The 25857-nt window shown below is 41.2% G+C and overlaps 1 protein-coding gene across 13 annotated transcripts in view; it reads left to right on the forward strand.

The window, feature by feature from the left end:
* The window catches only part of ST3GAL5 (ST3 beta-galactoside alpha-2,3-sialyltransferase 5), a 50445-nt gene that overhangs the window by 13329 nt on the left and 11259 nt on the right, over nucleotides 1-25857 (forward strand). For 6 of the 13 annotated variants that reach the window (XM_061583360.1, XM_061583362.1, XM_061583366.1 and 3 more), the window contains one exon: nucleotides 23913-24034. In XM_061583360.1, coding sequence (XP_061439344.1) covers nucleotides 23997-24034 — 38 coding nt within the window. In that variant the 5' untranslated portion in view covers nucleotides 23913-23996. Of the gene's footprint in view, nucleotides 1-827; nucleotides 874-9910; nucleotides 12680-13021; nucleotides 13242-23155; nucleotides 23444-23617; nucleotides 23666-23912; nucleotides 24035-25857 lie in introns of those variants that run through there. The other 7 variants (XM_061583371.1, XR_009757776.1, XM_061583363.1 and 4 more) reach the window with 7 other exon arrangements.

Here is a 25857-nt window from a genome sequence, read left to right on the forward strand (position 1 = left end):
GAAAGTAGAATAACAGATGGGTTATTAGATGGTAGATCTTTGCATTGAATAGATGTATTATCTTTGTTGGCTTTTTTTTGAGGAGAAAGGTTAGTTTTCTTAACTTGGTCGGGTTGTAGTTTATCTAAGAGGTGAAAAAGGCTCTTAAAGTTCATTTTATTTCCTTTAGAATGCTTTTGGGATTTCATATTTTTACTTTTTTTTACATTTGTTGCACTCTGTCTAGATCTTCTCCTATTAGATTTAGTTGCTCTTGTCATTGTTGGCTTATTCTCGTAGGGAATATCCGTTATGGGGCTGGATATTCTAACTATAGGAGCAAGCTTTTTTCCCGTTGACAAAGATGGAGAGGATAGTGCTTTTTGTTGTAGTTCCACTAATAACGTAAGTAACTTATTGCATTCACTTAGGAAAGTCTTCACCTTTTCCAGTTCTGTAGCATACATAAAAAGCCACCCTTTCAGGGAGAGGTCCTGACCTGAGTTAAAAACATACTCCAGGTCAGAGAGGTTAGATCCTTCTTTGTTTAATAAGAATCCCATCTTATCAGCCTCTGAATGAGATGAGATTTGCTCTATTTGTCTTGTCTGTGATGTGTCAGCTTTATCATCTAGAGGGCTTTCGTTGAGATGCGATTTGTTGTTTGTTAAAGGATCCTTTCCTCTCTCACCTGAAGAGATCGTTGCTTTAGTTGCCAGCTGGCTTTCAGCCATTTCTATTTCATCAGCTAGGCTTAAAGCTACAGGCTCCATTCTCAAGTCTTGATAAGGGCTCCTAATATTTATGGACCAGTCCAAAGGAGAAGGTTCCAAGTGAAGTACACTCTCCTCCTGACGATATTGAAGTCTACTGGGAAGTTTAGGGAAGAAGGAGGTAATTTTTGATTGGGATTTGCAAGCCATATTTATCGTCTCAGCTTTCATCTGTAAAGGGGAAGTGGGCAGCAGTTCTTTCCTTCTTCTCTTTAATTTCTTAGTTGGAAGGTTATCAGAGCATAGGGAAGCTCCCAGTGCTTTCCGCCCTTTTCTTGTCAGTACCATTTGAAGCTCCGGATTTAACTTTTATCAAAATTCCACTTACAGATAGAGAAAGCAGTATGAATAGTTGCAAAGGGAGTTGTTTTGACTGCTCTCTTACAGTGATTAAGCTTTTTAGACCGTTCTGTATTTATACCTTATTCTTGTATCTTATTACTGCCAGACAGCTAGTATTCTTTATTTAGCTTTAATTATCTCTTCTCAGCAGATTATTCAAATGCATTTGTTGATAATAATAACCGAAGGAATACTTACCATCTCAGAGCTCTTTTCCAGTACTACCTGGCTCTGCGGCCATCTTCCCTTAATCCTTCTCCAAGTTTTAAACAAAGAGAACAAAAGCAGCATGCTTTACCAAACGATAAGCAGAGACCTCAGAGAGGAAGCAATTTCCTTTTACTGCATAAAGGTTTTGTGGCAAATAATTATAAGCAAAAATCAAACAATTGGATTTTAGACAGTGGAAGTACAAACCACAGTTGTTATAATGAAGATTTATTTGCTGAAATAAATACTGATACTAAAGGAAGAATCCAGACTGCCAATGGTCAATATATGAATATTAATGGATCTGGAATAATTGCTCTAAAGTGCAAGCTACCTAATCAAACCATAGAAAATGTAGCAGATCATGTTTTATTTGTTCCTGAATTGAGCTGCAATATGCTTAGCATTTCTGCATTAGATAAAAAGGGATTTTTAGAACCTTGCCACAGGTATCAAGGTAAACCAAGAGTGCCATGATACAGCAAGCAAGTGCGTAAATTGCATGGAGGAAAAGGGTGCTAGATCTCATACACAGTGACCTCTGTGGACCATTTAATGTACCCTCATTTGGGAAGAATAGATATGTTCTAATTTTTGTGGATGATTTTTCAAGGTACTGTGTGACTTCTTTATTGAAGGACAAGAGTCAAACACGAGATGCTGAAGAAATGCATCTCCATGGTGTCCACAAAATTTGAGAGGAGGCCAAAAGCGATACAGACAGACAATGGTGGCGAGTTTATATCGCACCAAACACAAAGTTTCCTGGAGGAACAAGGCATTTTGCACAGGAGGACTGTCAGTCATACTCCAGAACAGAATGGGATTTCTGAAAGGAGACTTAGATCACTTCTGGAAATGACAAAATGCATGCTTGCTGACACTGATCTACCCAAAAGACTGTGGGGTGACGCAATCGTGGCTGCAACGTATATCCAGAACAGATTGCCAACCAAAGGGACCACACACACACCATTCCAGTTGTGGCATGGCAGGATTCCAAACCTGGCACATATCGGAGTGTTTGGAAGCATTGCTTTTGCCTACATAGCAAAACAAAAGAGGCAGAAGCTAGAACAGAACAGACTATTTTAATTGGCTATGCTCCTGGTAGCAAAGGCTGCAGAGTTATGAACCTAAAGACAGGTGAAGTCAGCACAAGACATGTTGTCTTCTTTGATGAACAAAGCAGAGCTGACAAAAGAGGGACTGTGCTAGATTTCTCAGAAGAGCAAGGACACCATGTCCAATCTCCCATAGATATGCCAGTACCCACATATGAAATACCAGTGACACCACAGATATCTGCACAACCTGACCCAAGCCTTGAGCAAGAGAAAGAGGCAGGGACTGCAGAAAGTGATGATGAGGCTGAGAGAGGTACAGACGCAGATGAGAATGACGAGATGACTGGACTGGAAGATGCTGCAGAGCCAGACCAGATCCCAGAACAAGCTCCCAGATCCTCATCACGAACCAACAAAGGTGTACCACCTCTACGCCTGTCCTACCTCGCAATGTCAGCATTACCCAGAGAACCATCGACTTGGGAGGAGATCAAACAGATGCCAGCATCCGAGGCCACTCAGTGGAGAAAAGCCATTCAGGAGGAGATGGATGCACTGCACAAGAATAAGACTTGGACCCTGACAGAACTTCCACCAGGCAAGAAAACCATAGGATGCAGATGGGTGTTCAAGGTGAAGCAAGATGCAGGAGGAGAAATTGAACGTTACAAGGCAAGACCAGTTGCCAAAGGTTTCCTGCAGAAATATGGAGAGGACCATGATGCTATTTTTGCTCCTGTTGTCAAACATAGCACAATAAAAATGCTACTAAGTGTGGCAGCCTCCAAAAGATGCACGTCAGGCACGTCGATGTCAAGACTGCTTTCTGCATGGAGAAATAACAGAAGAGTTGTACATGCAACAACCTCCAGGCTTCGTGAACCAGAAGCAAGCACATCTTGTATGCAAACTTAAAAAGGGCCTGTATGGACTCAAGCAAGCTGCAAGGGCCTGGAATGAGAAACTGGACAAAATGCTCAAGGAGCAAGGCTTCAAGCAAGGTGAGGTAGACCAATGCCTGTACACCAGAAGCAAAGATGGACATTTGACATATATTCTGATTTATGTTGATGATCGTGGCGACTCAAAGAGATCAAGACTACACAGAAATTGTACATCATTTAAACGAAGCTGAAATCAAAGAGTTAGGCACGGCAACATACTACCTAGGCATCCAGATTGAAAGGGAAGCAGATGGCTCCTACCTACTCAACCAAAAGCAAAAGATTGTTGAACTTTTAGAGACTCTAGAACTCGGAGATGCCTATCCTGTAGCAACGCCCATGGCAACAGACTTTCTTAAAGACAATGATGTAGGTGAACATTTACCAAATAAGCAAGACATAATAGCATTTTCTTCCACAGAATCTGAGTACATAGCTGCTGCAGAAGCATGCAAAGAAGCCATTTAGTTTAACAGATTACTAAAGGACTTTGGAATAAGAGTACAAAGGCCAATCCAGATGATGGAAGACAACCAAAGTTGTATTAGACTTTCTCAGACTGAGAGAATCACACCACGCGCTAAACATATATCGATAAAGTATCATATTGTGCGTGAGTTGACAGAGAAAGGATTCATCAAGATGAACTACTGTCCAACTAGAGAGATGACAGCTGACATCTTGACAAAGCCATTGCCAAGAGACTGTTACCAGAGACTTCGTGTCAAAATGGGGCTGTTAGATTCTTGCATGCTTGTTTGAGGAGTGTTGGAATAGGCAAACTTGCATGTTCCCTTGTAAAAGGGAGATGTTCCCTTTAAGAGATATTTGGGAAATATCCCATGTACCTGTTTACCATGATGTAACTTCCTAATGGGTGGGATTAGTTACCTGGCTTCCTCCTCCTTTGTCCTGGGGATTCCTGCATAATCTCCATTACTGAGCTTTTTACCTCTGGGAGGGGCCACATGGCAGATGCTCTCCTGAGAGCATCACTACCAAAGACTAAAATGGACTGCCTTCTATTTTTCTTTCATCTAAGCTAAAGCCTATGTTTCCTGAACATATGAAAGGTCGTGAGTAAACATTCTATCTTTTTACCTAAGAAGGTTGTGTCTGCTGTTATTTGTGCTTAGGGAAGGATGGGCTGGTTTATATTCTCACTTCCACTGCTTGCGTTTATATCTCTGCTAAGAAATAGGACCATGAAACCCTTTTCTATTTCATTTTCTATTTTTTAAAATACCAAACATATTGCTGTTCCACATCCCTGGGCCTTCCCTAGGTATCACATTCTTGTTTTTTTATGAGTTGACATGCCTGTGACATCACATGGCCCTACCCCACCACATCAGTGGACCTCCCCTATCATGAGTCTCATATGTTGGGATGCCTGAGACCTTTGTCCTATCCCAGACACTGTGTGAATTAGGATAACCACCGTGATATGTCTTTCACAAGAAGTCCATTCCTAAATCAGAATATGCCCTTGCATCATTTTCAAAGCCAAGTTTTCTGTATAGCCAAGCATTTTGTTAAGGACGTTCAGCATGGAATTGGCAGATGCTATGCACCCTGGATTTCTAGTTTTTCGTCTGCCAAGAGGGCAGAGCAGGACTTAGCTTTCTGACTCAAAGCTATCATATTTTCCTACAGATCTTCTGTAGCCACATCAGCTAGGGCAATTACATGGAGACAGAACTATTTTTGCTTTTTTAATTTCCTTTACTGAAATTCTGTGTGTCCAACTTTTTGGTTAAGGTAAACCTGATCTGAAGGTATTCTACCTAATTTTATCTCGCCCCACATTAATGCCTTGCTCTCAACCTAGTTACCTAGCAAGTGAATATTAGGCCTTTAGGAGAGTTGGGTAGTTAGAGAGTGGTTGCCGATATTAACTCACTCCAGCTGCCCTCATATACACAAAAGCACTAATGCAGGGGTTGCCAACCTTTTTTGCCCAGAGGGCACATTTCAAATTTTGAGAGTGCTGGGGGTACCAGTCACAAAAGGCTGCCATGGGGTGTAGCATAACACAAAACTGGAGAGCAGTCATAGACTAGTAGAGTTGGAAGGGGCCTATAAGGCCATCGAGTCCAATCCCTTGCAGAATGCAGGAATCCAAATTAAAGCATACCCAAAAGGTCACTGTCCAGCTGCCTTTTGAATGTCTCCAGTGTTGGAGAGCTCACCACCTCCTTAGGCAGTTGGTTCCATTGTTGTACCACTCTAACAATTAGAAAGTTTTTCCTGATGTTCAGTTGAAATCTGGCATCCTGTAACTTCAGCCTATTATTCCATGTCCTGCACTCTGGGATGATCGAGAAGAGATCCTGGCCCTCCTCTGTTTGACAACCTTTCAAGTACTTGAAGAGTGCTATCATATCTCCCCTCAGTCTCCTCTTCTCAAGGGTAAACTTGCCCAGTTCTTTCAGTCTCTCCTCATAAGGCTTTATTTCTAGTCCCCTGATCATCCTCGTTGCCCTCCTCTGGACCCGTTCCTGTTTGCCTACATCCTTCTTATAAGTGCAGTGTCCAGAACTAGATGCAGTACTCAAGATGAGGCCTAACCAGTGCTGAATAAAGGGGAACCAATACTTCATGCAATTTGGAAACTACACTTCTGTTAATGCAGCCTAAAATAGCATTTCCCTTTTTATTTTATTTATTTATTTATTGAATTTTTATACCGCCCCACTAGCATAGCTCTCTGGGCGGTGTACAACCATTACAATAAATACAATAGAATCACACAGAACAATACAAAAAATATAAATGCAAATCCACAATCTAAAACCAATTAAAACATGTTTAAGAAAAGCTAAAATGCCTGATAAAATAGGAAGGTTTTGACTTGGCGCCGAAAGGATAGCAATGTCGGCGCCAAGCGCACTTCTTCAGGAAGACTATTCCACAGTTCGGGGGCCACCACTGAGAAGCCCTAGTTCTTGTTACCATCCTCTGAGCCTCTCTATGAGTCGGAACTCGGAGGAGGGCCTTTGATGTTGAGCGTAGTGTACGGGCAGGTTCATATCGGGAGAGGTGTTCCGAAAGGTATTGTGGTCCCGCGCCGTATAAGGCTTTATAGGTTAAAACCAACACTTTGAATCTGGCCCGGAAGCATATAGGTAGCCAGTTTCAAGCGGGCCAGAACAGGTGTTATGTGTTCAGACCGCCTGGTCCTCGTTATTAGTCTGGCCGCCGCATTTTGCACCAGCTGTAGCTTCCGAACCGTCTTCAAAGGCAGCCTTACGTAGAGCGCATTGCAGTAGTCCAATCGAGAGGTTACCAGAGCATGAGCAACTGAGGTGAGATCTTCTCTGTCCAGATAGGGACGTAGCTGGGCCACCAACCGAAGTTGGTAGAACGCATTCCGTGCCACCGAGGCTACTTGAGCCTCGAGTGACAGAGAAGGATCTAAAAGTATTCCCAGACTACGAACCTGCTCTTTCAGGGGGAATGTAACCCCATCGAGAACAGGATGAGTATCCACCATCTGATCAGAGAGACCACCCACCATCAGCATCTTAGTCTTGTCTGGATTGAGTCTCAGTTTATTAGCTCTCAACCAGTCCATTATCGCAGCCAGGCAACGGTTCAGCACATTGACAGCCTCACCTGAAGAAGATGAAAAGGAGAAGTAGAGCTGCGTGTCATCAGCATACTGATGAGAACGCACTCCAAAACTCCTGATGACCGCACCAAGCGGCTTCATGTAGATGTTAAAAAGCATGGGGGACAGAACTGACCCCTGTGGGACTCCATATTGGAGGACCCACGGCGTCGAGCAATGTTCCCCAAGCACTACCTTCTGGAGACGACCCGTCAAGTAGGAGCGGAACCACTGCAAAGCAGTACCTCCAACACCTAACTCCACGAGCCTCTCCAGAAGGATACCATGGTCGATGGTATCAAAAGCCGCAGAGAGATCAAGGAGAATCAACAGAGTTACACTCCCTCTGTCTCTCTCCCGACATAGGTCATCATACAGGGCGACCAAGGCTGTCTCAGTGCCGAAACCGGGCCTAAAACCCGATTGAAATGGATCTAGATAATCGGTTTCATCCAATAGCGCCTGGAGCTGGCTAGCAACCACTCGTTCCAAGATCTTGCCCAGGAATGGAACATTCGCTACTGGTCTGTAACTATCAAGATTTTCTGGGTCCAAGGAAGGTTTTTTCAGGAGTGGTCTCACTACTGCCTCTTTCAGACAGCCAGAGACCACTCCCTCTCGTAAAGAGGCATTTATCACTTCCCTGGCCCAGGTAGCTGTTCCATCCCTGCTCGTTTTTATAAGCCAAGAGGGGCAAGGATCTAGTGCAGAAGTGGTTGCACGTACCTGTCCAAGCACCTTGTCCACGTCCTCGAGCTGAACCAACTGAAATTCATCCAACAAAACATGACAAGACTGTGCTCCAGACACCTCCTTAGGATCAACTGCTGTAAACTGGGAGTCTAAGTCCCAGCGAATGCATAAGATCTTGTTCTGGAAGTGCCCAGCAAACTCATTACAGCGGGCTACCGATGGTACTATCGTGTCCTTCGGGCCACAGTGAAGTAGCCCTCGGACAACTCTAAAAAGCTCCGCTGGATGGGAAAGAGAAGACTTAATGGTGGCAGCAAAATATCTTCTTTTCGCCACCCTCACCGCTTCTAAGTACAGTTTTGTAGAGGCACTTACCAGTGCATAGTTGCATCCGTCGGGAGTTCGCCTCCACCGCCGCTCAAGCCGCCTCCTATCTTGTTTCATCGCTCTCAGCTCTGGAGTATACCAAGGAGCTGTATGAGCTCTACACAGGAGAGGGCGCGCAGGAGCAATCATGTCAACAGCCCGAGCCATCTCCATATTCCACAGTTCAACCAGGGCTTCGACAGGAGCGCCAGTCTTTTCAGCCGGAAAATCCCCCGAGCCCTTTGAAAACCCTCAGGATTCATTAGTCTCCGGGGGCGGACCAATTTAATAGGTCCCCCACCCTTGCAGAGGGGAAAAGCCACTGTGAGTCTGAACTTCAACAAGCGGTGATCTGTCCATGACAAAGGAAGAGATGTAAAATTCCCCACATCCAGATCATCATCTCCATGACCCGTAGCAAAAATAAGGCCTAGGGTATGCCCCGACACATGCGTTGGGCCATTAACATATTGGGACAGCCCCATGGTTGTCATGGAGGCCATGAAGTCCTGAGCCGCGGCAGACAAAGTAGTCTCGGCATGGATGTTGACATCCCCCAGTACTAAGAGTCTGGGGGATCTCAGCAATACCTCCGAGACCACTTCCGTCAGCTCAGTTAGGGAAGCTGTTGGGCAGCAGGGTGGGCGGTACACCAACAGGATTCCCAGTCTGTCCGTCTGACCCAACACAAGGTGTAAACATTCCAGACCAGTTGTTACATGGACACGGTGCTTGATGAGATGGAACTCTTATAGACCACAGCAACCCCCCCTCCCCGACCCTCAGATCTACCATGATGCTGAACCGAGTACCCCGGTGGGCAGAGCTGGGAAAGGCTAGCCCCTCCCTGCTCACCCACCCAGGTCTCGGTTATGCATGCCAGATCGGCCGCTTCATCCACGATCAAATCATGGACAAGGGAGATTTTATTATGTACCGATCTGGCATTTAAAAGCAGCAACTGGAGATCCGAGGGTTGGCTGAGAGGACAACCAACAACCCTGTGGTTGTGAGGAGGACCGGAACAAGGCACAACCACTACTTGTCTGGGCCGCATTCCTCTTACCTGGCATGTCCTTCTCACAACACCATACCTCCCTCTGCCCGTCACTATGCTAATTGGGGCCCCGTCAAGTCCTCCCGTTTGTTGGTAAAGCCCCCTTCCCAGGCACATAATAAAACTTTTATATATATCAACTTACGTACTCATTCATCAACAAACACAAACACATATACACATCCAAACATTCAATCACACCGAGTACCAAACACAGTCCCGCACTCTATACACACAAGAGAGTCACTCTTCTTCCAACAAGAAAAACCTCGTCGTCTGAGGTGTCTGAGATGTTAAACATATGTCAGGTAGCCTCCTCAAGACGGGCAGCGTCGTTATTAAAGCAGTCCAGTCCTTGTCTTTATCCACCAGGCATGGCAAAACAGTCACAGATAGTAAGGGCATGCACCTCAAGTCCAGCTGTAATTCTAGCCCGCGGATCACAGGCGTAGAGGCAGTTGCTCTCGACGCCGATCATATGGGCTAGGGCTACTGGGTTACTGGGAGTGGGAGGCAAATAGAGTGCTTTAATTCTCTCTCTCCCACCCAGCTGTTCTTAACGCCGATCTATAGGTTAGAGGCTGCTGCTGGGTGTAGGAGCAGCCGAAAACGCTGCAACTCTCTCTCACTCCCAGCTGCTCTTAGCTGCTCTCAGCGTGGCTCTTAATTTCCAATTATAGCTGCTTAAAACAAGTTTGCATTCCAATCACATACCTCCCCTTGAGAAGATGATAACAGCCCAACTGTTGAGTGATGTTGCTAAGTCATTCCCCGAGGTAGGAAGGGGTTAACAATGACTACTCAACTTGTAGAGGCCACACAGCTGCGGCTTATCTGTTGGCCAGGCATAAAGCCAGCAAGAACAGAACAGGATGTGTGTGGGGTAATTGGAGAAAGCTGTGTACGTTGGTGAGGCTTGGATAAAGTTTTTTTTCGTTACTGCAAACTCTGGGTCATGATTTCTGTGCTGAAGAGCTTGCTATTCCGCACTGTGCCCTGTGCAACAAAAACAGCAGGACGGTTGGTTCAGGGCATAGAACGCAACAGGGGTTATGGGCCCAGTTTACCACAAGCTCTAAAGGCACCACAAGTTCCAGAAAACTAACGCTGGAAGCCAAGCAAACCAGGTAAGAGTCACCTGCTACTAAAGGGAGGCGAAATGGCAATGTCTGGAAGCTCGTCCATACCCTTGGAGAGGCTGAACAATACCAACTATGCTTACTGGCGAGTAAAGGCAGAAATGCTGCTTGTAAAGGAGGGAGTATGGCACACCGTGTCTGGAGACAGCCCCTCAAGACCCCCATCACCAGAGTGGATCAGAGCAGAGGAAAAGGCAAGAGCTTTGATCATATTATCTCTGGAAAACTCTCAGTTAATTAATGTGAGAGGGCTAACTACTGCAAAAGACGTTTGGGCTGCCCTTAGACGTGCAAACACAAGGGATACAGCAGGCAGCAGAGTACTACTTACGAGGAGGCTGTATCAAGCTCGTTATAAAGAGGGCGAAGCAATGCAAACACATATACAGAGAATGCTGAGTTTGTTTGCAGAGTTAGAGGACTTGGATGTGCACCACACGCCACAACAAAAGGTGTACATAATTCTTTCAACTTTGAATGAGTCATGGGATGCAGTAATAAGTGCGATTGAAACCTTACCTGACCGAGAGCTGGATGTAACGTACTTAACTACAAAGCTACTGCAGGAGGCTGAGCGGAGACAAGAAAGGAGCAAGCAAGGCAGCAAGGAAAAGCCGAAACAAACTGAGGGAGGTAGCAGAGCGTATGGGCAGAGACGGTGTCACAAATGCGGTTCCGCATCCCATCTTCTCAGACAGTGCCGGGTGGGCAAGACAGAGGAAAGAAAACGTAGACAAGACACTGAACCATTTGATGTGCATGTCGTGAGTGCCAAAAGGACACAAAAGAAAGAAGGAAACAGCACGTTGTGGGTCCTTGACTCAGGATCAACAGCCTTTCTCTCAAAAGATGCTGAACTGTTCCTAAAACTGACCCCAGCACAGCAGCAACAAGTCTTCCTGGCAGATGGAAGCAGCAGGGAGGTTAAAGGGGTAGAAGCAGTATATTTCACTTGTCTGAACACTTTAGTCACAAATGTTCTGTATGTGCCCAGTTTAGAAAGAAATATAATGTCAGTAATGAAATTAAATGACATGGGGTACTATGTAGGTTTTGCTAACAAAGAGTGTGAAATCAAAAAGGGTGATGTATGTGTAAAGGGAAGAGTGCAAAATGCATTATTCATGATTGAGAATAAGGCAGAGAAAAGGGTTAATGTAATTGAAAACAGACCACAACATGAGCAATGTATACACAATTACCATCGAAGGTTTGGACACACTGGATATGGAGCCTTAGTTAAAACTCAAAAACACAGTGCAGATTTGCAATTTAAAAGCTGCCCTGCATATATAAGCTGTGAGATATGTAATGAATGGAAAGCCACAGCTACTCCAATAAACAAGGAAAGGAAAAATAACACCCAAAGACCGTTTCAATTATTGCACATGGATTTAGCAGGGCCATTTAAACAAACAAAGGGGCAAGCCAAATTTTATTTCGTCCTTGTGGACGACTTTACAAGGTACTCATTTGTTTATTTGTTAAAGAACAAAGCTGAGGCGGCTGGAACACTTAAACACCATATAACATGGGTGGAGGCAAAATATAAAACACGAATAGCAGGAATTAGATCTGACAGAGGGGGAGAGTTTATGTCTGAGCAACTGCAAAGGTTTTTTGTTACGAAAGGAATTAAGCATGAAATAACAGCACCTCAGCAGAACAGATTAGCTGTAAGAAGGAATGAGTATTTACAGGATACAGTGAGGGCTATGCTGGCAGACTCCCCATTTTCAATAGAATTTTGGGGTGAATGTATTATATATGCAAATTATATTCTGAATCGTATGTATGATAGTACTGTACAGTGCACTCCTTATGAGATGTTAAACGGACATAAGCCCTGGTTAAGATAAGTCATAAGGTTTGGGGCAACTTGCAGGGTGCATGTACATAAAGAACAAAGGAATGGGAAACAGAGTCCCAGAACAGTAAAGGGATTTTACCTGGGATATGAGTGCGCATCCCATCACATTTGGCTAACTGAAGAAAACCGTCTTACGGTAACAAAGAATGTTACAATACAGGAGAATGAATGGGAGAACTGTAAAAACATCAATAACACAAATAAATCTGTTTTAAAACCCAAGGAACTACAAGAGGTTGATGTAGCAATTTCCCCAGTATATGAGGAAAGGGGTAAGGAAGTTATGTTAGACTGTACAGAGGAACTTGAAGAAATAAGCACTCCAAGCTGTAAACAGGAGGAGGTGCAAGACTCTGAACAGGAGACACAGAGTAGTGAGGAAGAGCAAGAAAGATGCGAACCGGAAGAAACTCATGAGGGTAGTAAGGAAGACCAGTTACAGCCAGGTCCTGAGCCAAGGCTAGTTACAGAACCCTGGGAAAACCTCCAGAAAGATTTACTGTGGTACAAGTTAGAATACAGGAAACCAAAAACCCAGCACAGCCCAAAGAAAGGAAAGATGAATGGACAGCAGAGGATTTCCAGGAGTGGTATGCTATGCTGGATGGAGGAAGAGAATGGAGGGAGTGAGTAGACGCAATGTATTAGTGTGATGACTCTAACGTGTAACACTGTATAAAACTTATATAAATATATACTGTAAACTCATGGGACTTGTGTTAAATATAAACGTGTGAATATGATCTGTATAAAATTGTTTTCTGCAACATGGATCTCCTACCACGGAGAATGGGTGGGGGATGTTGAGTGATGTTGCTAAGTTATTCCCCGAGGTAGGAAGGGGTTAACAATGACTACTCAACTTGTAGAGGCCACACAGCTGCGGCTTACCTGTTGGCCAGGCATAAAGCCAGCAAGAACAGAACAGGATGTGTGTGGGGTAATTGGAGAAAGCTATGTACGTTGGTGAGGCTTGGATAAAGTTTTTTTTCGTTACTGCAAACTCTGGGTCATGATTTATGTGCTGAAGAGCTTGCTATTCCGCACTGTACCCTGTGCAACAAAAACAGCAGGACGGTTGGTTCAGGGCATAGAACGCAACACCAACTCCTAGGCACACTTCCAAACACAAACGCCCTCAGAAAAGAGGAGCAGAAAATGCCGTCCGGAGCAGGGCAATCTCCAAAGGTCAGTCAGTAAATTATATTCAAGTCAATTTAAGCAAGATGGATAAGGTAGGGTGACTATGCAAACACTAAAATAGCAGCTAATTGAATAAAAACAGCTAACTTAGTTTCTTGGCAGGCAGAGAGGCAGAGCTCCTGACGAGACGTCTTCCCGAGTCGCCATCTTGATCCTTTTTTTGCAGCCCCATCACACTGTTGACTCATAGCTTGTGATCAAAAATAATCCCAAGATCTTTCTTGCATGTAGTATTGCTGAGCCAAGTATCCCCCATCTTATAACTGTGCATTTGATTTCTTTATCATAGGTGTAGAACTTTGCATTTATTCCGGTTAAATTTCATTCTTTTGTTTTCAACCCAATGCTCCAGCCTATCAATATCCCTTTGAATTTTGTTTCTGTCTTCCAAGGTATTAGCTATCCCTCATAATTTTGTGTTCTCTGCAAATTTGATAAGCATTCCCTGCACCTCCTCATCCAAATGTTGGTCAGTGAAGCATGCTGTGAGACTCACAGACAGGGTTTTTAGTGGAGAGAGTGAAACCTGAAGCAGAAGGGTTAAGCTGTGAGAACAGAGCGCCAGGTTTGCCAAGATCAGCAGCTGGCTGGGAAGCATGATAAGGTGGGATTCTTGCAAAATCTCAGAGTGGGGGAATAATCGTCTGTGAAGAGAACTGTGTCTAATGTCTTTGCCTAGTAAAGACTCTTACAAGAAACTTGCCTGGCCTGGCTTATTCCTGTTCTATGCGACTCTTGGATTCCATCCTTGTATGATCACTATACACGCACACGCAACACCAAATCATTAATAAAAATGTTGAACAGCACTGGGCCCAGGAGTGAGCCTTGCGGCCATTCGTTATCTTCCCCCAGTTTGAGAAGGAACCATTGATAAGCACTCTTTGAGTATGATTCTGTAGTCAACTGTGGATCTACCTAATAGTTATTCCATCCAGCCCACATTTAGCTAGCTTGCTAATCTGTTGAGCCCCAGCTCGCTCACGAGGCCCAGGGAGGGGGAAGGCATGAGTTTCAGGTTCCCCAGCAGATAAAAGGCACGGAGGATCCTGTCGTTGTTGAGTCTTTGCAAGACCTTGGGGAAGGGAGTGAGTTTGATGTTGTGCCAGTTCCCACAAACGATGCTGCCTCTGAAGAGGACAACGCGCAGCCCCCAGACATGCCAGTAGAGTTGTTGGGCGATGCTTCAGAGGGTGTAATAACCCCTCCTTTACCAAGCGGCTTTCGGAATGCATCAAATGCTTCTCTGCCCCGTGACCTCGAGCCTGTCGCTAAGGAGTTGGTTCTTTCGGACGAGCCGTTGGAAGCACACACCCCTTCACCTCGCTCTCGACGCCGTGAGAAACGGACAGGGCAGAGGGAGAGCGTGCACAGGAGTTAGATTTTTTTTTTACAATAATTTTTATTCAAATTTTCATAAAACAGACAAAACAAAATCAAAAAACATAACACAATAAAAATAAAAATAAAAATAAAAAATTTGACTTCCGATTTGTCACAGATCAGCTATAAATATATAATATATATCAAACCTGTCCCTCAATACATACAAAATCACTTTTCTCCATAGTCTATCTTAATTAATCGTCAAATCCCATTATCATCATTTCATTTTTATCTTTCAACAAAAAGTCTAAGAGAGGCTTCCATTCCTTAAGAAATGTATCTGTCGATTTTTCTCTAAGTAAACATGTCAATTTATCCATCTCTACTAAGTCCATTAATTTCAACAGCCATTCTTCCGTTGTTGGTGTTGATTCCATTTTCCACTTTTGTGCATATAATAATCTTGCTGCCGTAATCATATATAATATTATTCTTCCATATTTCTTTTCTATTTGCTTATCCATAAAACCCAATAAAAAAAATTCTGGTTTTGACTGAATATTTATCTTTAGAATTTTTTGCATCATCCTACCTATCTGTGCCCAAAATAATTTTGCCTGTTTACACAACCACCACATATGATAAAATGATCCTTCTTGTTGTTTACATTTCCAACAAACATTAGAAACATTACTATACATTTTTGACAACTTTTCTGGAGTCATGTACCAACGATACATCATTTTATAGAAATTTTCTTTAAGATTATAGCATAATGTAAATCTCAAGCCTTTTTTCCACATATTTTCCCATTGATCCATTTGTATATTATAACCAAAATTTTTTGCCCACTTTACCATACACTCTTTTACTTGTTCTTCTTCCATATCCATTTTCAGCAAGAGTTTATACATTTTCGCAATTATATTTTCATCATTTGTACACAAACCTATTTCAAAATCAGATTTACTTATTTCAAACCCATACATTTTCTTATCCATTTTATATCTCTCTAACAATTGTAAATAGGCAAACCATTGAGAACTATATCCTTCCTTTATCAGTTGTTCTCTCTCTTTCATTCTCCATATACATTTTCTAAAAGTTCTTGATAAGTTAACCATTTCTCTTTTCCAGCCATTTCTCTTCTATAAAATGCTTCTTGACTTGAGACACATAATGGTATTTTCGAGTAAAACCTTGGTTTATATCTATTCCATATTTTCAACAGAGGATGTCTTATAAAATGATTATTAAAATCCACATTAACTTTTACTTTATCATACCATAAATATCCATGCCATCCCCATTTCAGGTTATGGCCCTCCAAATCCAATAGTCTTTTATTCCTCAATAATAACCATTCCTTTATCCAGACTAAACAACAGGCAGCATAATAAAGTCTCAAATTTGGTAATCCCAGTCCTCCTCTTTCTTTGGCGTCTTGTAATAATTTAAATTTAACTCTTGGTTTTTTTCCCTGCCAAACAAATTTAGAAATATCTTTTTGCCATTGTTTAAAAGGTAAATCAGAGGATATTACAGGTATTGTTTGAAACAAAAACATCATTCTCGGCAATACATTCATTTTTATCACGGATATTCTGCCCATTAATGACAATTGTAATTTATCCCATTTTAGCAAGTCTTTCTTAATCTCTGTCCATAATTTTTCATAATTATTATGAAACAACTTTGAATTTTTATTTGTCATAATAATACCTAAATATTTCAACTTTTCCTCTATTTTAAAATCTGTCTTGTCCATCAACTCTTTTTGTTCCCTTGAAGATAAATTTTTCACCAACATCTTTGTTTTTTGATTGTTGATCTTAAATCCTGCTAACGGTCCAAATTCTTTTAATTTGTCCATCAAAACATTAATTCCTTCCGAAGGGTTTTCTAATACAATTATCAAATCATCAGCAAATGCTCTCAATTTATATTCCTCTTTTTTTATCTTTATTCCCGAAATCCTTTTATCTTGCCTTATATCTCTAAGCAGCACTTCCAAGACCAAGATAAATAAAAGAGGAGATAATGGACATCCCTGTCTTGTACCCTTTTGTATTTCACATGAGTCCGTTAACCCCCCATTAACAATTATCTGTGCCTTCTGAGATGTATAAATAGATCTGATCCATTTTATAAAATTATCTCCAAAATCCATTTGTTCCAAGACCTTAAACAGAAATTTCCAATTCAAATTGTCAAATGCTTTCTCAGCATCTAAAAAGATCAAAGCTGCTTGTTTATCATTTCGTTGTTCTAAGTATTCCAACACATTCAAAACATTCCTGACATTGTCACGTAATTGTCTTTAAGGTAGAAACCCCGCTTGATCTTCCTGAATAAATTGTTGCAATATTATTTTCATTCTTTCTGCCAAAATCATTGTAAAAATTTTATAGTCATTATTCAATAAAGATATCGGCCGGTAATTTTTTGTTTTGGTTAGGTCCTGCTCCTCTTTAGGTATTAATGTTATATTGGCATTTTTCCAACTGTCCGGTATCTTCCCCTCTTGCAAAATAGAATTCATTGTATACTGTAAAGGTAATAAGAGTTCCTCCTCCAAACATTTATAATACACTGCTGATAGTCCATCCAGTCCTGGCGCCTTTCCTAATTTAATTTTACTTATAGCTTCAGATATTTCTCTTGACGTAATAGGACCATTAATAGCTTGTCTCTGAAAATCTGTAATTTTAGGCAAATTCTGTTTAGATATATACTCTTCTATTTTTTCAGAGGGAATTTCCTGACACTTGTACAAAGTTGAATAATATTGATGAAAAACCCTTTGGATTTTTACATTATCTGTCAACATCTCATCTCCTTCTTGTATCTTTAAAATAAGATTTTTTTGTCGTTCTTTTCTTAATTTATATGCTAACCATTTCCCTGGTTTATTTGCAAATTTAAAAGTCCTTTATTTAGCAAAATTTAATTTCCTTTCAATTTCTCTAACTGTCAACATTGACACTTGTTTCTGTAACATTTTAATTTGATTTACAATAGAAACTTTAGTTAGATTCTTTTTCAATTCTTCCTCTTTTTGTTTTATTTCTTCCAAGATTAATTGCATTTTCTGTTGTTTCTTCTTTTTTAATTCTGAGTTACATTTAATAAAATATCCCCTCATAAATGCTTTACTTGTATCCCAAACAATATTTTCATCTGTTCCTTTATGTAAATTGTGTTCAAAAAACTCTTTTAATTTCTTCTTACATTCTTGCACTATTTTATCATTCTGTAATAAAGATTCATTTAGTCTCCATCTAAATCCAATATTTTTTTTTTTGAAAGTCAATATCACTGGATTGTGATCCGAAAAGGTTTTTGGTAATATATCCATTTTGGAAATGTCTTTCACTAGGTTTTTAGACATCCAAATCATATCTATCCTCGAGAATGTTTTATGTCTTTCTGAAAAATAAGTAAATTCCTTTGCATTGTCATTTATATGTCTCCAAGCATCCACCAATTCTAGATTTTCCATCAATTCAAAACAAATCTTCGGTAATTTACCCTGTGTCTCTTTAATATTTTTCTCAGAAAGTGTCCATTTTTGGTAAAATTACTCCATTCCAATCACCCATAACACACCAATGATCATATGAAAACTCTGACAATTTTTCCATAAGTCCTGTGTAAAACCTTGTTTTATCTTCATTGGGGGCATAAATGCCCACTATCAAAATTTTTGTACCCTGTAAAGTAATTTCAACCCCCACAAATCTACCACTATCGTCCAATAATATCAATTTAGGAAACAATTGTGGGTTAATATAAAGAACAACACCATTTTTTTTTTTGATCCAGCCGAAATAAATTCTTCACCCAAATTTTTACAAATCAAATATTTGGAATCTTTCTTCTTGATATGAGTTTCTTGTAAACAAATTATATCCAATTTTAATTTTTTCAAATAATGAAACACTTTCTTTCTCTTCTGCGCCGTGTTGGCTCCATTTATATTCCAAGTTAGATATTTGTAATCCATCTTTAAGCGTGTATTTTAAAAAGTACCTGATGCTCCCTTTAATCCATCATTTTCCTTTCCCTCCTCTGCATGTTCCTGTTGACTTTGTTTCCCAGGAATTATATCCATGTCTTTGAGTTTGTCTTCTTCCATGTCTTTTGAAGCTTTTCTCAAAAAGTCCCTTGCTTTTTGAACAGTATTCAATCGATATTTTTGTTGTCTGAATGTAAAAATCACTCCTTCTGGAACATCCCACCTAAATTGAATTTTACATTGTTTAAGTTTTTCTGTAAAGAAAGCATATTCTTTTCTCTTGCGTAAAAGTCTAATAGGGATTTCTTTCATCACCAGTATTTCCTTGCCATCGATTTTAAAGATATTATTGAGGTGTTGTTGTAATACCATATCTCTGGTCCTCTTTTTTACAAAATGCACAAGCACATCTCTTGGGATTTTTTTCATTGTTGCATATCTTGAATTAATTCTATAAACTTTATCTATTTCAAATTCCATCAGATCTTCATTCCAATCCAAAAATTTTACCAGAGCATTAACCATTTTATCTCTGATATCTTCACCTGTTTCTTCAGGAGTTAGAGATTAAAATCCAAAACTTTTCCTATTTAAGACTGCAGGTCCCGGATTAGGGAACTGAGACAACTTCCTTCATATGTTGCAGAGCATGTGTAGAGTTTAGTTGGGGAATTGTAGTGAGCTGGCATAGGGGATTTGAAGCGCGCTGCCTTCGATGTATCCATTATTTTAATAAAACAAGAATTGCTTACACCTGCGTTTCAGTCTCGTGGCTCCCGCTCTGAACCGGACATAATCAGAGTATCAGGGGCACTTTGTCAAAAGCTTTGCTGAGGTTGAGATATATTATGACCACAGTATTCCCACAGTCTACTAGGGAGGTTACCCGATCAAAAAATGAGATAAGATTAGTCTGGCACGATTTGTTCTTGATAAATCTATGTTGGCTTTTAGTAATCACTGCCTTGTTTTCAAGGTGTTTACAGATTGATCGCTTTATAATCTGCTCCAGAATTTTCCCAGGGATTGATGTCAGTCTCACTAGTCTGTAGTTCCCAGGTTCCTCCTTGTTGAAGATAGGGACAACATTAATCCTCCTCCAGTCATCTGGCACTTTACCCATCCTCCACGATTTTGCAGATAATAGACAGTGGTTCCGAGAGTTCTTCATCCAGTTCCTTCAACACTCTAGGAAGCAGTTCATTGGGCCCTGCAGATTTATTTATTTGATTTATATCTCACCCTTCCTCCCAGTAGGGGAGATATGAACTCGTTCAAAGTGACTAGGTATTCCTTGACCTATCAATCTCAAGCTGCAATCCTTGTCCCTTCAACTTCACGTTTCTCAAGAGCGTCATAGACCCTCTTTCGGAAAAAGACTCAGCCAAAGTAGGGATTGAATACTTTTCTTTTTCTTTGTCATCTGTTATCATTTTGCCATCCTCATTGAGCAGCTGTAGCACCATTTCTTTTCTCTGTCTTTTACTGTGGATGTACCTGAAGAAAGCTTTTTTGTTGCTTTTGGCATCTCTTGCTAACCTCAGCTCATTCTCAGCTTTAGCCTTTCTGATGCCATCACTACAATTCTGTGCTGCCTGTCTGTACTCTTCCTTTGTGGTTTGGCCTTCTTTCCACTTCCTGTATGCATCCTTTTTATTTTTAGGTCATCTCTAAGCTTTCTGTGAAATCACATTGGCTTCTTCTGCTGTCTTCCCCTTTTTTTCCTTGACAGAATTGTTTGCCATTGTGCCTTTAGAGTTTCTTCTTTAGAAACTCCTACCCATCTTGGACTCCTTTTCTCGGTAAGAGTTGCTTGCTTACCATTCTGAGTTTATTAAAATTGGCTTTCCTGAAGTCCAGGGTACCCATATAGCTACTCTCAGCTTTTGCTTCCTTTAAAAACAAGAACTCTAGTATAGCGTAGTCACTTTCCCCCAGCATTCCCGTAACTGCCACTTCATACCAAGTCATCTCTGTTGGTGAGAATCAAGTCAAGGATAGTTGATCTTCTAGTTGCTTCCTTCACTTTCTGTTGGAGAAAGCTATCTTGAACACAAGTCAGGAATTTCTTGGAGGGGTCGTGCTTGGCAGAATTTGTCTCCCAGCAGATATTGGGGTAATTGAAGTCCCCCATTACTGATACATCATGCCTCCTCAAAACACTGGCAATTTGCTTTGCAAACGTTTCATCCTCGTCTTTTCCTTGATTGGGTGATCGGTAGTAGACTCCAGCTACCATGTTCCTTTTATCCCTTGCCTCATTAATTTTAATCCAGATACTCTTGGTGGTGCTACCAAGCTCACCCTCCTGTATTTCTGTGCAGGGATATATATTTTTAACATATAGCGTGACTCCGCCTCCCTTTCTATTCCTTCTGTTCTTTTTGAACAAGTTATATCCTTCAGTCGCTGTATTCCAGTCTTGGGAGTCATCCCACCAAGTTTCAGTTATACCTATCAAGTTGTATTTACTCTCCTGTATTAAGAGTTCAAGTTTGTCCTGTTTGTTTCCCATACTCTGGACATTAGTATACAGACATCAAAGACCATGTGATTTAGTCATTGTGAAGCTTTTCCCATAATTATATTTCCATACTAGAAAAGATTTGACCTCTTGAATTTCTGCCTGCCATACAGCACAAGAACCCTGATTTTCCCCAAAGGCTACCCTAAATCAAACCCTAGACTGCCATCCTGTACCCACTTACCTGAAAGTAAGCCCCATTAAACACAGAGACTTACTTCTGAGCAGGGCTGTGGAATCAGTACGCCAGACCTTCGACTCCGACTCCTCTGTTTTTCTACTGTCCGACTCCGACTCCTTCATAAATGGTAAATGTATGTTAACTAGTAATAACAAATTTACTGTAGTAAAATGGTAGCACAAGGCATTTCATCACCACCACGTGAATCCAGAGCTTGGAAAAGCCCAATCCCTGGGGCTGATGGGAGTTGTAGTTTAAAAAAGTAACTTTTCCAAGCTCTGGATTCACGTGGTGGTGATGAAATGCCTTGTGCTACCATTTTACTACAGTAAATTTGTTATTACTAGTTAACATACATTTACCATTTATGAAGGAGTCGGAGTCGGTACATTTCTACCGACTCCGACTCCACCCAAAATTGCTTCTGACTCCACGACTCCGACTCCACAGCCCTTCTTCTGAGTAGACTTGTATGCCATTGTGTTACTATACAAGTTAAATATACAGTGATTTCTTAATGAGACCCTGGTCAGAGACATGTCTAAACCTCTTTGTAAAGATTTCACATTTGTGTTTTGGAAAAAGGATTTTTTAGCATTCACCCACACTTACTATGTAGTAGTATAGTATTTGTAGAAAATAATTTCTAGGCATTACCTGATCTCAGGTGAAACCAGCACAGGAAAGATTCATCCTTGTTGTTAGGGGAAAGGGAAGGGCAAACTGTGGAGATTCCAAGGACTAGAAAAGAAGACAGAAGTAGGAAACTGCACTAAAAGGGAGGAGAAAATAGCAGCTCTTTAGCACCCCAGGGAGTTCAAGCAACTCTCTTATCAGTCACAGCTCTGACTTCACTCATTGGCTAATAAGACTGAAAGTTGGAATAGCCAGGCTGGCTTATTTCACAGAAATAGCTTAGAAGGGTGCCTGCACATTTTGTTCCAGAATTTGCTTTCTATGAGGTCTAGGCATTTTTTAAAAAGTGAAAGCTCAGATTCTTGGCTATCTGCTGATGGTGCCACTGAAGGCCTTTGTGGGCACCATGGTGCTGTGGGCAATGGGTTGCTGACCCCTGCCCTAGTGCTTTTCAGGCCAGTAGGTGGTGGGAACTATTGCTTTGTTTGGGATGGATTTGTTCCCAACTGTAAAGTTGATATGCATATGACTAGATCTGATATGCATATGTGTTTGTGTCTGCACAGCCTGACTAGATGCCAATCTAATCTATCAAGTGACTGCCTAAATTGGCACAGTAAGGAGAAGGATAAAGTCTTGCCTGGGCAACAAGGTCTGGGAATTTTTCACCCCTGGCTAAGCCTAAATTGATAAAAACTAATTATTAATACTTCCTCTTTTTATTGGAATATCCTTCTTTAAAAAAAAAAAAAAAAAGATTGGCAGCATTCTCCTGTCCTCAACTTGCACGGTATTTTGTGTTGTTTCAGATGTCATGCCTGCTATGAGGGTAGACTTTAGCACTTGTTAAATTACATGCTTTCACTTGATTTTGCTGTAATTTTTTCCATACCTCTACTTTGAAGGGGCAAGAAAAATGCTTATTAAAGAAGGAACATGTTTTGTGTTCAACATGCATTTGGCAAGAACGTGTCTGTGTTAAATGTTATGGTTTGCTACTTTAGGGGGTAATCTGGTGTCTCTTCACCCAATTTATTGCATTTAAGCCAAATTCACTGTACTAGATGGGGGGGATCTTTAGCCCATGGGCCAAATTTAGCCCACCATGGGTTCTGATTTAGCCCACGAGGCCATTTCTAGCAAACCACAACCACGTGCCAATCAGGTGATGTCAGCTGACATGGCCCATCAATCTTCTCTGCTCCCGTGCTTCGTTGTCGTCTTGCTGCAGCACCATCGGGTAATTCAGTTTGCCGCAGCTGAATTCCCCGATCACAGCTCAACAAAAGGATTTTCTTAAAGCGTTTTATTGTGGCATTTGCTAGGGAGGTTGCTAAGGATGCTCTGGGCGCTCAGAAGGCATTGCTCCTCTCTCCTTCTCTCTGTTATGCAATTGCAGAAGCAGTGAGGGTTCTGCATGTGTCTTGTGGGGGGATGCAAGGCTTATTCACACCCCAGAAAGGTGGGAAACTCCTTTGTTATGCACACCCCGATTGATTGAGGTAAGGATCAAAGAGGAATAATGAGGCTTGTGGAAAGATTTGGAAGGCATTTGAAGCTGGAGGGTTTTTTCCGCCTTGTTTATTTGTCGCTCTTTATTTGTGTGTGTCTGGTGTTTGTTTACTTAACGTGGGGGGATATATAGGGGTTTCCAAGGTTGGGCTTGTCAAAAGTTGTGAGGAAGTGCTTGATGCTGGAGGTGTTCTTTAAAGGGTTGTTTCTTTGTGGGTCTTTATTTCTGTGACGTTATTTCCTTGACTAGATGCTGGCATTGAACTGTAAAATGTGTATCTTTCCTATCCACGCATTTCAGAGGGAAGGGGCGCTTTTTAAACTAGAACTGTAATTAAGTCCTGATCTAGAAAAAGCAAAAGGGATTCCTTTGTGTGGAGGAAACCATCAATTATTGTGGGTGGGCATTCTCTTTTAAAGTGCAAATAACTACCCTTTTAACAATATTTCTTTTTCTAGCAATGCTGAGGGAAGATAACTCTATTAACCTGAAGAAGGAATGTTTGTCTTCTGTGCCATGCTCTAAGATATTTGCACGTGAAGATGAAAAGGCCTAACAGGTTTTTAAGAAGTTATTTCAAGTAAGTGACTCTATGAAACCATTCGTAAATTCTTGTTAAAAATCTAGTTTAATATTGCTTGTTATGGGCAGGGGGATAAAGCCTGACTGCTAGATTTGTTTTAGAAATAACATTTACCATGAAATTATGGAATGTTACAAGAAACTTTGATTAAGTGAAAATATTGACAGAACCTAGAAACAAATGCTTTATATTTCATTTTGTGTTTGCCAGCAAACTTCATCGAATTTTGTGAATATCACATCTGAAAATGTTGGTTTTAAAGAATAATGTCAGCTATTTCTCATCATAAGTATGCACAGGATTGCTGCTTCAGTTAGTTTCATATGTCAAGAGCTATTGTTATTAGATAGAAGTTTTACTAAGTCCAGGAGAAGAAAGAAAGCAGGGGAATAGGGAGACCCTATGAACATACAGTTCTCAAGATCGGGGATTGGTTTGTATACCAGTTCTGGATGTGGTTGTGCTCCCTCTGAAGGAGCAGGTACATGGTTTGGGGGTGCTTCGAGATCCATTGCTGTCACTAGAGGCCCAGATTAGATATGTGAAGGCCCGGAAAAAATTGGGGGGAAAACACAGGTTTTTTTCTGAAGCCGTTTTTGTTTTTTTCTGAAAAATTGAAAAAAATGAAGAAAAAATGGATTATGGAATGTTTTATTTTAGCATGATGAATAAAATGTTTCATTGAATCTTGTCCCCCCCCCCCCTTTTTCTCAGTTCTTTTTATGGGAAAGGTTGCTTTGTCTGCTTGACACTGTGGAGGACTAGTGGAGACTTAAATAATTTTCTTTGTTATTAATGTTGATGGTTTCTTCTGTTTTTTTTAATTGTTTTTGCCTGTTCCTCATAAACTGGCAAAATGAGGTTCGTTACAGTTCAGGATCTTGTAGATCCATTTGTTACCAAAAAAAGTAAAAATTTAAAAAAGTAAATTCAATTTGTAATAATTGTTTGAATAAAATGTACTTTCAATATACCAAATGTGATAATTTTATGCCAAACCAACTTGTACCTAATTACATTTTATGTTCTTGAAGTAACAAAGTGACTTTCAATCTGTAAAAAGTGCTAATACTGCATTTTTTTTCATTTTTTCTGAAAATTTCCATTTTTTCTGAGGGAAAATGGAAAAAAAACAGTCTTTTCTCATGGCTTCAAAATTTCCAGAAATTTTACATCTCTAGCCCAGCTTAACAGTAGTGGCACAGTATGCCCATTGCGAACTTTGGCTGGTGTGCCAAATACGACCAATCCTGGACAGGGATAGCCTTGCCATGATCGTCCATACATTACTAGCCTCATGATTAGACTACTGTAACCTGCTGTATGTGAGGCTACCCTTGCATCTGGTTTGGAAGCTTTGGCTAGTGCAAAATGCAGCTGCTAGGCTACTTAGTGGGAAATCCAGCTTCACACGTTACACCAGTGTTGAAAGATCTTTCACTGGCTGCGCAGCCAAGCCACGTTCAAGGTGTTGTTGTTCACATTCAAACTCTAAACAACTTTGGACCAGGATGCCTTGTGGAATGTCTTCCCTGGTACAGAGCAAGGTGATATTTAAAATTTTCCAAGGAGAATCTTCACCACCAGCAGATTGTCACTTAGTTACAAGTGGGCCTTCTTGGTGGTAGCACCCGCTCTGGGGACAGTGGTAGCTGGCGCTCATTCAGAATGGTAGACCAACAGAAGTGGAGCCTGAGCCAGTGACAAGTAGGACCGCATCCCCCTCTCTGCTGAGTTCCGCCAGCACAACACCAAGACTAAGGAAGAGGAAGCTGACAGCCAGTGCCACCCCTGGATTAGTTGCAAGTAGAAAGTAGGCA

The sequence above is a fragment of the Rhineura floridana genome, chromosome 9 (genome assembly GCF_030035675.1).
Source record: "Rhineura floridana isolate rRhiFlo1 chromosome 9, rRhiFlo1.hap2, whole genome shotgun sequence".
Lineage (NCBI taxonomy): Eukaryota > Metazoa > Chordata > Lepidosauria > Squamata > Rhineuridae > Rhineura > Rhineura floridana.